The sequence below is a fragment of the Nyctereutes procyonoides genome, unplaced genomic scaffold, assembly GCF_905146905.1.
Source record: "Nyctereutes procyonoides isolate TBG_1078 unplaced genomic scaffold, NYPRO_anot_genome, whole genome shotgun sequence".
NCBI classification, from domain to species: Eukaryota; Metazoa; Chordata; class Mammalia; order Carnivora; family Canidae; genus Nyctereutes; species Nyctereutes procyonoides.
Window position 1 is genome coordinate 33,846,635 of NW_026575047.1, and position 13,059 is coordinate 33,859,693.

At 58.7% G+C, this 13,059-nt stretch overlaps 1 protein-coding gene across 1 annotated transcript in view; it reads right to left on the reverse strand.

The window, feature by feature from the left end:
* ADAMTS7 (ADAM metallopeptidase with thrombospondin type 1 motif 7) overlaps window positions 1–12,732 on the reverse strand; it is a gene marked incomplete at its 5' end in the record, with an annotated part of 41,776 nt that extends 29,044 nt beyond the window's left edge. The window contains 4 exons of the mRNA XM_055326871.1: window positions 2,077–2,273; window positions 3,203–3,368; window positions 4,878–5,233; window positions 12,654–12,732. Of these exons, the coding sequence (XP_055182846.1) occupies window positions 2,077–2,273; window positions 3,203–3,368; window positions 4,878–5,233; window positions 12,654–12,732 (798 nt within the window). The remainder of the gene's footprint in view (window positions 1–2,076; window positions 2,274–3,202; window positions 3,369–4,877; window positions 5,234–12,653) is intronic.
* Between the last annotated feature and the right edge of the window lie 327 nt (window positions 12,733–13,059).

The following is a 13,059-nucleotide window of genomic DNA, read 5'->3' on the forward strand; positions in this document are numbered from 1 at the left end:
GACAGTTAATCTGGGACCAGAACCAGGTTTGACCCAAAGCCCCTGCTCTTCCTTCCTAACTTGGGAAAATACCTTCTGTTTAGTTTTAGGAATTCTCAGTGCTTATTAGCTCTGAAGGCTCTGATAAGTCCTGCAGTAAACAAGTCTGTTCTTTTCTGTTAAACCCTTGTTGCCAAACTTCTTCAACGGTAGCATCTTTTTTCACAGAATATTTTTTAGCATCCCTTGGAACAAGTCCTCCCTGGAACCTTCTTGGAGAAACGTTACAACAAGGCAGAGTTTCCCAAGCAAGGGATCCTGTTCTTGGCCATCCATCACCTAATCCTGGGTGGAGCCGGCACTCAGCACATCAGTGTTAAGTGAACAAGCATTTGCTCCAGACGGACAAAGGGGGTAAGCTCTCCCCAGCTCCACTGTCCATCCCCCACTGTTCTAGCAGGCTCTGGCCACCACTGCTCCCTGGCTGCCTGCCTTGGGGCAGAGAGGACCAAGTGGGCTTTGGAGGCAGACAGATCTAAGCTCCAGCCCCAGCTTTGCCACTAACCTGCTGTGTGACCATGAACAAATTCCCAGGCCTCTCTGAACCTCTGTTCCCTCCTCTAGAAAATGAGGGTGAGGCTGAGGCAAGGCAGTAGTAACTGGGGACACTAGACAAGCAGGTCCTTCTCAGAGGCTGTCCACATGCCACCCTTTGTCCCTGCCCCTTCCCCCTCCCCACCGCCTCCCCAGGTAGCCCCACTCTGTGCTGACCAATACTGGACTTGCCAGCTTGGGAAAGCCAGATATAGTCCAGAGTCAGGGAACAAGCGTGCCAGACCACTCCTCAAGGATGGGGCTCACAAGGTGAATACATGGATTCTGGGCATCTGGACAGGAAGGCAGGAAGAGGCCAGGCCCTGGGCTCATTGACTGACCCCTGACCCAGCTTGGCTCTGGCCAAGCTCTCTGGCCTCTGTCAGGCTGAGCCCTGAGAAGAGAGGACGACCTTGTGGCCTGGGAACCTGGCCTTGCTCATCCTCCCCCAGAGGGGCCAGGCCCTGCTGTCTGGCAATGGTCTCCCCAAGCCCTGGCCTTTAGTGGTTCCCCTCGCTGGGCAGACAAGGTCACACAGAGGCTTGGCTGGGCCTTTGAGGTCTCAAGTGCCAGACAGGAGGCTGTGGCTTTTATTCCATGAGGAGCAGGGAGCCTGACTGTCGGGCAGGAGGCTGGCCCAGAGCGGAGCTTGCTGATGAGGTTGTGGGAGTGCAGGGGGCACGGGCAGAGACCCCTCCTGTCCTGAGCCCTCATCACAGCTAGATGACCTCTGGGGGCACTTCTCCCAGAGCTGGGGGAGGGGAGGGGCAGGCAGGTGCAAGCATCACAGGCTCTGGCCCTGGCACAGCCCTGAGACGCAGCCCAGCTATGAAACACAACCCTCACTCACCCAGGAGGGTGGGGCTGTGCAGTGGCAAGGCCCAGATCCTTCCTCTCACGGGGCAGCCACAGGGACGGAGTGGCTCGAGCTGCAACCCATTCCAGGGGTCACCAGCTCCAGGAAGCCACAGAGCACCAAGGAGAGAGGGGGCCGGGGCTCCCACCCGCTCTGTCCTGCCTCGCTGTGTGACCTGAGCAAGTCACTCACCCTCTCAGGGCCCACTTTTCTCAACTGGCACATGGGCCCAGGTCGGCAGGACAGGCCCCTCGGCTACTATCGTCATCCCCAGTTCACAGATGAGCAAAGCTGAGGCTCAGACAGGTCAAGTGTCACCCGAGGTCAGCAGCTGGTGGGCTGCGAAACTGAACAGACCCTTTGAACTCTCACAAATGCTGGTGTCGCAGGCCCGGGCTGCTCTCGCTGAGCGCCTGTGTATCCCCAGCGCCCACAAGTCCCAGCACAAAGGAGGAAGATGTGTAACCGATATGAATGATCCAACCTGTCTAGGGGCTTCCCCAGGTAGGTGCAGGACGGTGGTTGCCCCCCACCCCGCTCCGCCCCCCTGCACCGCCCCCCACAGGCCAGCAGAGCCAGCAGGGCCACCACCTCGCGCCCCGCCCGCCTCCCACCTGCCCAGGCCTGGTGTCCAGCTGCCACCTCACCATGTTCATGATGGTCAGCACGTAGCTCTCGACCTGCGGCTGCCCGTGGTACTCCACCATTTTGGCGTCGGCTACCACCAGGGTCTCCACCCACTTCTCTCTGCTGACCGAGCGCTGACTGAGACGCCTGGGCCGCCGCCGCCGCCACTGCTGCCGCTGCTCCCACCGCTCCCGCCGCGCCTCCACCTGCGTGGATGCTGTGGGCCCAGGTGGTGGGGTTAGCAGCCTGGGGGTTAGCGGCTGGCCCAGGGTGCATCTCAAGGCCCCCGCTCAGCAGCTCACTTGGGGCTGAGGGAACAGTGCTGGGTCAGAGCAAGCTGCCAGGACACCCACTGTGGCTCTGCCCCAGACCCGGGCTGTGTGACCCTGCTCTGGTCACGTCCCTCCTCTGACCCGGAGCATCCCTGACTATAAACAGCAATCAGCCAAGGAGCCTCAGAGGATGCCCTTGGGGTGCAATGAAACAGTAGATGTGAACAAGGAGCTCCTGGGCCCCATCTCCAGTGTTGCTCCCTGTCCCCTGGGGTTGGCAGATCCCCACACAGGTGGACCCCAGGGCCCCGCCTGGGAGGCCGTCCCCACTGGAGGCCTGTTCCCCTGTCTAAGCCACCCCACACAGAAGCCAGGAAGACTGGGGCCCAGAAGCCCAACTCTGGATACTGTTCCCGTGAACAAAGTCACTGAGCTATGGCAGCTTCTGAAGCTGGCATGATGGCCAAGCAGCCCCCAGGCCCCTGCAGCCCTTCGTGGGCAGCTCCTCATCTGGACTGGCCAGCAATGTGGCTCTCCAGAAGAGGTGCTGGTGCTATGTCCCCAGTAACAGAGCTCACCTATTCTGGGCTGGGGCCAGAGCAGGGAAGGGAAGGACATTCCTGGCTAGCTGCTCTGATGGCCCGGTCACCCAAGGAAGAATGGACAACAGAGCTGCAGGTGTGGTAGGCAGTGAGTAAGGCAGAGGCAGAGGCCTCAGGCCTGTGGCGCATGTGGAAGGCATGGGCTATGGTGATATGTCTGCATCCCTTTGGTCCAAGGGGAGCTGGACATGGAGATGTTGATGAGAGAAGCTTCTGGAAAGGAGCCCGATGCCTGCAGCCCTTTTCTGAGAGCTGGCAGCAGAGGCACATACCTTGTACTCCACAGGTGCCTGCGGCCCTGGAACCACCCAGTGCTGCTTCCCTCTCAGGAGCCTGGCGCTTGTAGACCACGTGCGGCTGGGCATGGCCGGGCCGGGCTGGGACACCCTCTAGGGGCTCGATGAAGTAGTCCTCATTGGAAAGCTGGAACACACCTTTCTGGGAAGAAGCGCCAGGGTCACATGGAAAGGCCGCAATGGGTTCCTCCGCCCCACGGTCCCTGAGGCCCCACGCTCTCAGTGCCTCTGACCAACCCCCAATACATGTGCTTTCACCCCTCTGGGCCTCTGCTCACTCTGTTCCTTCTGCCCTGCATGGCCTTCCCAGCCATTTCACACAGCCCAAGGCCTCAGGGCAGAGCTCAGAAGCTAGTACTCTCAGGAGGATGCTCCACATGTCTGCTTTACCCTCCCCCACCCCCACGCACACCCAGTTAGGAGCAGGAAATGCAGCCACACTAAATCTAGGATGGCATCTTCAACATGGTGCCAGATGGCTGCCTCGAGTCAGGCAGTGGGGCATCCAGACCGTCTTCCTTCTTCTCAGCATGCAAGCCATTGTGTCCTCTTGCCCCTGGCCTGCATCCCAATCTCCCTGAGGTGATGAATCACTCCAAATGCAGCCCTGCCCACACCCAAGCCACTGAGATGCCCATAGTCACCAGGACATCCTACTGCCCGGGCCTGCCAGAGCACGGAAACAGGCAGGGGCATCTCGGGCACATCCGCCGGCATGCAGAGGCCAGGGCAGGGGGGCCTGGGGAGGCATCTTTGGATAGCCCACCACCTCCAGAGGAAGCCCAGCCCTCTGGGGGGAGGGTCTTGCCTCCTCTGCAGCTCCCTCTTTGCACCAAGTGTACCCCTTGGGCTGCACAAGGCTGGGAGCCCCGAGGGCCAGAAAGTGCACCAGCAGCAAGGACCCTGGGCAAGGTTCCCACTGAGCCTTCTGTTCATCTGTAAATGGGAACGACACCAATATGCACAGCTGCTGCAGACTCAACAAGATGACCATATGAGAGGACAGGCCCCGGCTCTCAGAGGTCTGGATGTCCTGCAGCAGTGGTCCTGCTACAGCCTGTGGCTTCTTGAGCACGCTCTGAGCTGAGGGCCCTCCTGGGCCCGGTAGACGGCTGACCCACTGACCATGTACACGTTCCTCCCCCCCTACGGTTCCCACACCTGCATCCCCAGAAAGGGGAGGGCATATCTGGTCACCTGGCCAGGAGCAGAGGGATCCCTGTGCTGCTTGAGGTGGGAGCCATGCCAACCCCAGCAGAGGGAGGCAATCAAGGCTGCAGCATAGCCAGCATCACCTCCACCCGGGGCAGGGTGGCTGAGGCTCTCGGGAAGGAAAGGTAAAGGCGAGGCTGCCCCACTGAGAACAAAGGCATAACCCACGCTCCCCAGGACGGACAGCTGCGCTGTGTTAGGAGTGACCTGGTCTACAGGGTGATTCTCAAAGAGCCCTCTCTGCACCTGCAACTTCCACACTGGGAAACGCTCAGAGATGCAGGCCTGGGAGCCTCACCCACCCCACCCTAGCACACTGTTAACAAGCGTGCTTCCGGCTCAAGTTCGAAGACTGCCACCCTGGGGGACAGGACCCCCCCACCGTACAGGAGCACCCCCACCCCCGCTCCGTGAGTCCCCTGGGGTGCGGGGCACTCACCAGCCCGTCGCAGGCGCTGATGGCCGCCAGGCCGCCCTCCAGCTCCGGGTCCTGCACCTCGCCAAGCAGGTGGCAGGCGGGCGCCTGGGCATGGATGTGCGCGCTCCCCAGGTCGCCGCGCCGCCGCGTCTCGCTCACGAAGCCGGGCGCCAGCAGGTGCGTGTTGGCTGTCAGGTTGAAGCGCAGCTCGCGCCCGCGGTACTGCAGCTCGTAGAAGGCCGGTGCGGCGCGGGGTGCGGACCCGTCCCGCTTGCGCAGTGCGCGCGGCCACAGCTCATAGGACAAGAAGGAGCCCCCCGCGTCCACGCGCACGGGGTGCACGACGTCCAGCGCCACGCGGCCATCCACGTCGCGGCCTGCGGGGAGAGGGCGGCCAGCGACACCCGGCGTGAAGAGGCGGCGGAGCGAGCCGAACCCCGCCTCCCCAGGCCCACTTCTCTGCCCTGTTACCCCATAACCCCCAGCCGGCCCTGCCCAGAGGCTGCTTGCAGCACAGCGGCCAGAGGGAGCCACCCCACAGCGGTGGATGGAGGCCCCCACTCCTGCCCAGGCCACATCACAGAGAAAGGCAAACCTCTGGCCACAGCCAGGGAGGCCCCGGGCAAGGTCACTCAAGGTTATCTGCTACACCTGCTGAGTTCCTGCCACTCAGCCCTCAAAAAGCCACACCTGCTCTGGCCTGCGATTCTGTGCTCCTGCCCCCCAGCCCAGTGCCACCCCGCGAGGCCAAACCCTCGCCTCCCTCCAGTCCCGCTCAGAGGGCTCACTGGCCTCCTCTGACCACTATATCTTCAAATGACAACTCCCTGGCTCCCTGTCCTTCTTCCCTGCTGTATTCCTCCCCATAGCACGACTGACACACTATGTGGCTTAGCATTTTAATTATTTTTTCCATTTGTCTATTTTCTTCCAATGTAAACCCCAGGAGGATGAGAATCTTTCGTCTTTGTTGAAGACTCTACCTGTCAGAACAGTGCCTTAGCGCTCTAGGTAGTTAAGACTTGGCAGTTTCTCGAGAAATATCAGATCTGTAGAATGGGGATAATTGCTTGTGCTCTTAGTGAAAGAGCCCATCCACCCACGGCAGTGCACGGCTTGCTGACCACGCGTGTGGGCCATTATGATTATTAGGGTGGACTGTATAGCCTGGTAGATTTTTTTTTAATTTTTTTATTAATTTATGATAGTCACAGAGAGAGAGAGAGAGAGAGAGAGAGAGAGAGAGAGAGAGAGAGAGAGAGGCAGAGACACAGGCAGAGGGAGAAGCAGGCAGAGGGAGAAGCAGGCTCCATGCACCGGGAGCCTGACGTGGGATTCGATCCCGGGGCCTCCAGGATCACGCCCTGGGCCAAAGGCAGGCGCCAAACCGCTGCGCCACCCAGGGATCCCCCAGCCTGGTAGATTTTTAAATGCACTCTCAGGGTCCACAGTGGGGTAGGTGTCCTGCCCCTGGGAGATTGAGAAGGACCATCCAGATGTGAGGCCCCCACTCCAGCTGAGCAACTCTGGGTTATTTGTGTTACATGCAAGGTTCCATTTGAAGAGAAGGTTCTAGGCCTGGACAAAACCTGCAGCCCTGTGCTCAGGCCCTGGAGGCTGTTAGAATCCCTCTCAGAGTCTTCTCAGAGCAAGACTCTTAACTAATCTCTTTTGTTGAGTAGCCCTTCTCAGAATGACATTCTCGAACGCATAAGATAAAATGCAAACGAGGGCCAAGGAAATGGATTATACTGAAACACAGTCATCAAAATTGTTTTGGAAGTGGGATATACACTTAAGCGCTCCTTTATGAACCTGTTTAAAAAGACCTAAGGGCAAATTTAACCACTACAGTAATTTTGCAGTAGTGATGAGCAGTGATTTGGTTTGAGATAGAAAAATAGTTTGGGGGACCCCTGGGTGGCTCAGTGGTTGAGCGTCAGCCTTCAGCTCAGGGCGTGATCCTGGGACCCCAGGATCGAGTCCCACATCGGGCTGCCCGCAAGGAGCCTGCCTCTCCCTCTCTCATGAATGAATGAATGAATGAATAAAAATCTTTATTAAAAAATGGTTTGGTTTTCTAGCTCGGTAACGAAGTCACAGATGCTCCTAATGCTATTGTAGTTTGGTGCTAACATGCAAAATTGAAGGAAATGCTAACTTAGAAATAAAAGAACTTAAAGACGTAGTATCTTCCCATCAGAGTTTATGGATCCTCTAAATTTTGCCCACGTCCCTGGGGCTGTGGAGTCCAGGGGAGGACACCCGTGGGAAAATCTGCAGGCTGCAGGCTCAGAGAGGAACACAGCCGGCCTCAAGCCACAAAGCGAGAGTAACAGATTGGGCTCCAAGTCCCCCGGGAACATCGTTCTGCATTCTCAGCAGCCCGTTCCTTGCTAGGCCTGTTTCCTCATCACTCACATAAAGGAGTTGCACCAGATTAAGTGTTTCAAACTTCTTTAGCCACCAGATCTACTCTTCAAAAGAAATCTTCAAAAGAAATCTCGTGTGGACACATACACATACACATCAGAACAGCACTACTGTGGGGGCGGAGGAGGGTTGTCCCAGGGATCCTGGGGCTGATGCTCTTGTCTCCTTTCCCTCTGCAGTCCCCAGGCTCTGGGGAGCACTTAGGAAACTGGCCCATCTGAGGTCTTTCTGCCCAAGGTCCTGCCCTGATGAACCAGATACAGGCCCAGCTCTCCCAAATCCTGGCTGCTCGGGACAATGACCCCTGGAGCCATAGAAATGTCTGGGCATCCTGCAAATGCCCCCCAGGCTTTCTCTGTGGCTGAAAAGGCAGCCAAGCCCAGCCCAGCCCCAAGCTTCATCCTGGCCAGGCTGCAGAAACCAACTGGCCATCTCCTGCCAAACCACGTGCAGCGTGCCCTGCACACACCAGTGGTGTGCTCCTGCCAAGGACGTGCCCGAATGCCCCAGCCGCCTGGTGGGCAACCCACAGGGTGCCGTCCAGGAGGATACTCAGTGAGGGGCAGACGGGCAGGGTCATTCTGTGTGGTTCTGGGCAAAGGTTCCCTCTCCCAGTCTCCGGAGGACACAAGTACAAGGATTTTCCAGGCTTCTTGGGGAAGAATTTGTTAAAATCAAATTCCCAGACCCCATTGTAGACCCACTGATTCAGCGTCTCCAGGAAATGGGACTGGGAAGCTGTGTTTTTTGCCAAGAGCCTCAGGGGACTGTGATCATCAGGGAAGTCCGGAAATCCTCCTCAGAGAGTGAACTTGGCCGAGCATTAGCAGTACCTGGAGGAGAGCTCTGAAAGGCTACAGAGGCTGAGGACACAGCCCACAGATGGATTCCATAGACCTAGGGCTCTGGGGCCCCAGAATCTGCATTTTCCATATTTTCCTAAGCCTCACAGGGACTCAGACTGGACTGTTTCCGAGGCTGACCTTTGGAAGCCAGTGGGCAGGCTGGTTCAAGGAGGCTCCTTGCTCTGATGTCCTAATGAGGGTATTTGGGATTACAGCTCCACAATCACTGCCTGCAGATTTGGTTTTTGTCAGTTTATTGATCTTGTTTGTTCGTTTCGGCTTGCACAAATATTGAAAAATATTTAATCAGTTGCCTCTGGTTTAAAAATTACATGATCTGAGCAGTCCCGGTGGCACAGCGGTTTAGCACCGCCTGCAGCCCAGGGTGTGATCCTGGGGACCCGGGATAGAGTCCCACATTGGGCTCCTTGCATGGAGCCTGCTTCTCCCTCTGCCTGTGTCTCTGCCTCTCTCTCTCTCTCTCTCTCTCTCTCTCTCTCTCTCTCTCTCTCTCTGTGTGTCTCATGAATAAATAAATAAAATCTTAAAAATAAATAAATAAATAAAAATAAAAATCACATGATCTTATCCAAAAATCTCAATTTTCAGCTTTCTCCGAAAAGCCTTATCATTCATACGTCAGACCTCAATCTCCACCCAGCAGAAGTGGCTGCAGTGGAGCAAGGAGCCCCTGGGAGAGGGCCTGTACTCCACCCTGGCCGCCCCCCACCCCCTCCCACCCCCACCCCCCGCCCAGTCTCCACGGCTCCCTCTTCTATTCCCAACTGCCGCTGACTGCCTCCTAGTTATGCTGTCTTTCAGTGACTAAAGAACTGAATTTCTAACAGAAATGGAGAAACAGGAGATGGGCCACCTGCCAGGCTTGTTCACCCATGTTGCTGCCCTGGGGGACGGCACCTGATGTGTCACACTGGGCTACTGATTGTGAGGGAGCGGTAGTAGCTCCAAAGTCCAGGAAAATGTATGAGACACCATCCTTCCCTTCAAAACAGGGAACTGGTGTCGGGCACTCCTGACCCTGATGCCTGGCCCAGGACTGAGTGGTCCAGCTGGGAAGGGGATGTCACGCAGATGGGCTGAGGTAAAGAAAAGCCTCATCAGGGAGGGTGCTGTGTGCGGTCCTCTGACCCTGGAGGGTCCTGTGGCAGACACCAGGTGATGGACCCTGGCCGGGTGATGGGCCCCAGGAGGACCAGATGCTGTAGGCTTAGGCAACGCCCACGTCTTGTAAAACAAGACCACGGAGTGATGAAATAAGGCATTGTCAGGAATGTGGGCTTGGAACACAGAAAAGTTTGGGGGCAGTTGCTGGATGGTGCTGAGCCTCTGTGTCCCCACCCACAGGGGGAACCCTGGCCAGGGGACAGAAGCCCCGGGGGGAGGGAGCATAGGACAAAAAGCCTGGGATAAGTCAGCAGCTGCATCCCAAGGCTCTGTCTTAAGTACCACCCGCAGTTCCTGGGCCTGGGCCATCCCAGCTGAAGGTAAGGGCATGCAGGTGCCCACCTGCCTGTGGCGCCCAGTGTCCTGAGCAACAGGGGCTGCGTGGCAACAGCAGTGTCTTTAGCACCTAGGGTGGGAGTCGGGGGTACGAATGCGATGGGGGAATCAGAACTACTGGGGAGAAATGGCCCACTCTAAACAGGTGTCCCTGGGGAGGGATCCACGGCCCCCGGGGATAGAGGGTCTTGCTGAAAATCCTGCTCTAGACCTTGCGCAAATCACAAGACCGAAGTTCAGGATGAGTTATAAAGAAGCTGCCTATTAAGCTTAGAAATGTGACGGAAATGCAGGTAAAAGGCACGAGGATCCGTGTGTTCTAGAGCCAGGCCGCCTGGCTTGCGTCTCATCTCTGCCGCCCGAAGCTGTTAGCCCGCAGGCAGGTTACTCAATCCCTTGGAGTCTGTGCTCCATCTCTAACTCAGGCGCAAGAATCACCGCACCTGCCCCTCCGGGTGTGTGAGCTAAACAAGCTCCCACGTAGGTGCTGAGCACAGGAACACAGCACACAGCACGGGAGAGCTAAGTTACAACAGAAAAGTACCCAGAGAGGTTCTAAAGTAGATTCCACAGTTTCCTAAAAGCCTGTTTTATCTCTTTGCCCAAAGGCTTAAGAAGATGCTTTTTAATCAAAAAAAAAAGAAAACTAAAGACTTGGAGAAAGTTATCACTTCGCTGCAATAATTTTATTTTCTTGTTTTGCTCTGCACTAATCTTTTTTGTAACATATTGTTTTGCCATTAAAATATTTTATGATGGGGGCTGAGTGAGTTACAAAGCAAACAACCCTTTCCCTGTCTCTACAGCTGACCCCTGGTAGAGACTTGGTAGCTGAGACTCTCATCCCCCGCCCCAGGGCTGGCAAGCCGTAGAGGTGTGTGGGCACCACAGGGCTGAGCGGCTGGATGGTGCGGGCGCTGTTCAGCAGGACCGTGCTGCTTGGCGGCCCAGCGGTTGTGCCAAGTCAGGAGCTCTGTTCCGAATGGACTGAGCCCCTGCCACGCTGGGTGTTAAATACTTTCAGTATCACCCCTGGGTGACAAAACCGTCACTTTGCAGCTTCTACCAGAGAAATGCCATCAGGCCTTTACCCTCACCTCTCTATCAAAAACCAGAGTAACAGTCCAGCCCTTCAAATGACCTGACCCGAAGCTCATGACAAAGAGGAAAAATAACCGGGGTGTGAGAGTGCATGAGTGTGCAAGACATGCCATCCTCCTAGAATTAGCATTCATGTGCCCAGCATGCACACAGGGCTCACATGTGCAATTCAGTGTTTGGTGGGAGGGTACACCACCCCAGTCCCATCAACCCCAAAATGTCTCTTGATGTGTTACAGGAGGAAAAGTCAGGATACACTTTCCTAAAAGGGAGCCCAAAATATGCCCTTTTGGTCTCAAGGAAGGTAGTTCAGTGGGTAGAGACCCTGGTCTAGGACTCCCAAGGCAGCTCCAGAGAAAATGACAACAGCTGTGCAGTCTGGGGTCAGGATGGGGTAGCCCCATCTTGTCTACCTATGGGGGGTCGAGAAGACACTCCAGTGGGAGGGGGGCAGGCTACATGGAAGAGGGTACCTGCCCTGCCTCATCTGCCAAATGGAGGTTGTCCAAACCACAGGACTCACCAAGGCCTCCCTAGTCTTCCTGGGTCTCTGTGGCAGATTACTGAAAATGACCTCCCAGTGGCAGTCACTCTACCCTGTGCTAAGCTACTGACATTCAGCACCTGTATCTTTCCCAAGAACCCTGCGAGGTACATACCATTATCCTGGTAACTACAGCAGAAGGCTGGGAAGGGGACCGGGGCCCCCTCACTCCTCTGACAGCTGCCCGGGGGGTCCTGGAGCCAAGTGCAGGCTCAGGGGCAGTTCCTTGGGGCAAATGCTTTGCTGCCTCATCCTCATCACCTGGGCAGCCTTCAGGGGCCCCCCACTCCAGGCAGTGGGAAGACAGGATTCACCCAGTAGCTAAGGACCCGACTGGGCAGGCCACTCTGAGCCTGTCCCCTCCATCATGAAAGAACTTTGTATTCCCTGCCTTTCAGGACTGTTGTAGAGATGATGGGAAATAAGAATGCATTCAATATTTGCTCCCTCTGCACAGGAATACACTGCTGCTTGAGGGAACCTCCAGAAAACTCCACTTCCACGAGCTATGTCCCTCAGTGGCTCCCCAAAACCTCTAAAATCTGGTTTAAATGCCCCCACACTCCAGCCCCGGGAGGCTTTCCCCATCAGTCCCTGTCCTGGGGGGCAAAGGCCCCCACCCCCAGCACGCAGGCCCAATGCGCCCGCGCCCTGCCACGGGGCGCCCCCACCCCCTCCAGCCCACCCGGAGGGGTTCATCCATCCCCGTCCCTCCCGGCTCTGGTCTCTCCTCCCCTACAAAGCCTCCCGGAGCCCGTCGCCCGCATGGCTCTCGCGGCCATCCGACCGGCCCCCATCAGCCCAGGGATCCCCCAGGTCCTGCGCCCCCCAAGTCCCAGGCCAGCTGCCTCGGACGCGCCTGCAGCTCCGCAGCCTAGCAGGACCTGGACGTGGGCCAGAGGCTCGTCGGAGGCCGGCCGGGCGGGGCGGGGAGAGCCGAGCCCAGGGCCGGGAGAGAAGCTCCCCTCCGCTCCCTCCGGGGAGCTCCGGCGCCGGCACCCTCCGGGCGGGGAGGAGAGGGAAGGAGAGGGGAGGGGAGGCAGGAAGTGCGGGGGGCCCGCGAGTCGGGTCCCCGCGCCCCCGGGCCCCCGCCCGCTGCACCCCCGGCCCCTGCGCCCCTGCGCCCCCGCCCCCCGGGTCCCCGCGCCCCCTGCACCCTCGGCCCCCACGGGCTGCCCTGCGGACCAGGAGCCGACGAGGCTCCGCACCGAGCCCTCCGCGCGCGGACCAGACCCAGGGGGACCCCGCGCCGTGCGCCCGAAGGCCGAGGGGCTTCCTCCAGGCACGGGCAGGGGGCCCCGACCCCACCCGCTCCCAAGCCCCCGGGCCGGGCGGGGAGGGGCGGCCACCCACCTGGTGCGGGTCCGGGGTCGCCGGGCGCCAGGGCGCAGAGCAGCAGGAGCAGGGGGCGCAGCCGGGGCGCGGGGCTGCGGGGGCTGCGGGGGCTGCGGGGGCTGCGGGCGCCCGGGCGGCGGGGCATGGCCGGGGCGGGCGGTGCCGGGTAGGGGGGCGCCGGGCGCGCGCGCTCTGGTCCGTCCCGTCCGCTGGCTGCCCGGTCCCGGTCCCGGTCCCGTCCGGCTCAGGACATGCCCGCCCGCGCGCAGCTCCCGCGGCGGGACCCGGTCTGCGGCAACAAAGGCTGCAGGGCCCGCCCCCTCGGCGGCGCAGGAGGCTCCCGGGACCGAGGGCCCGACGGCGAGAAAGAAAGAGAGAGAGAAAGAGGAGAGGAGAGCGGAGGAGAGACGGAGGGAGGGGGCCG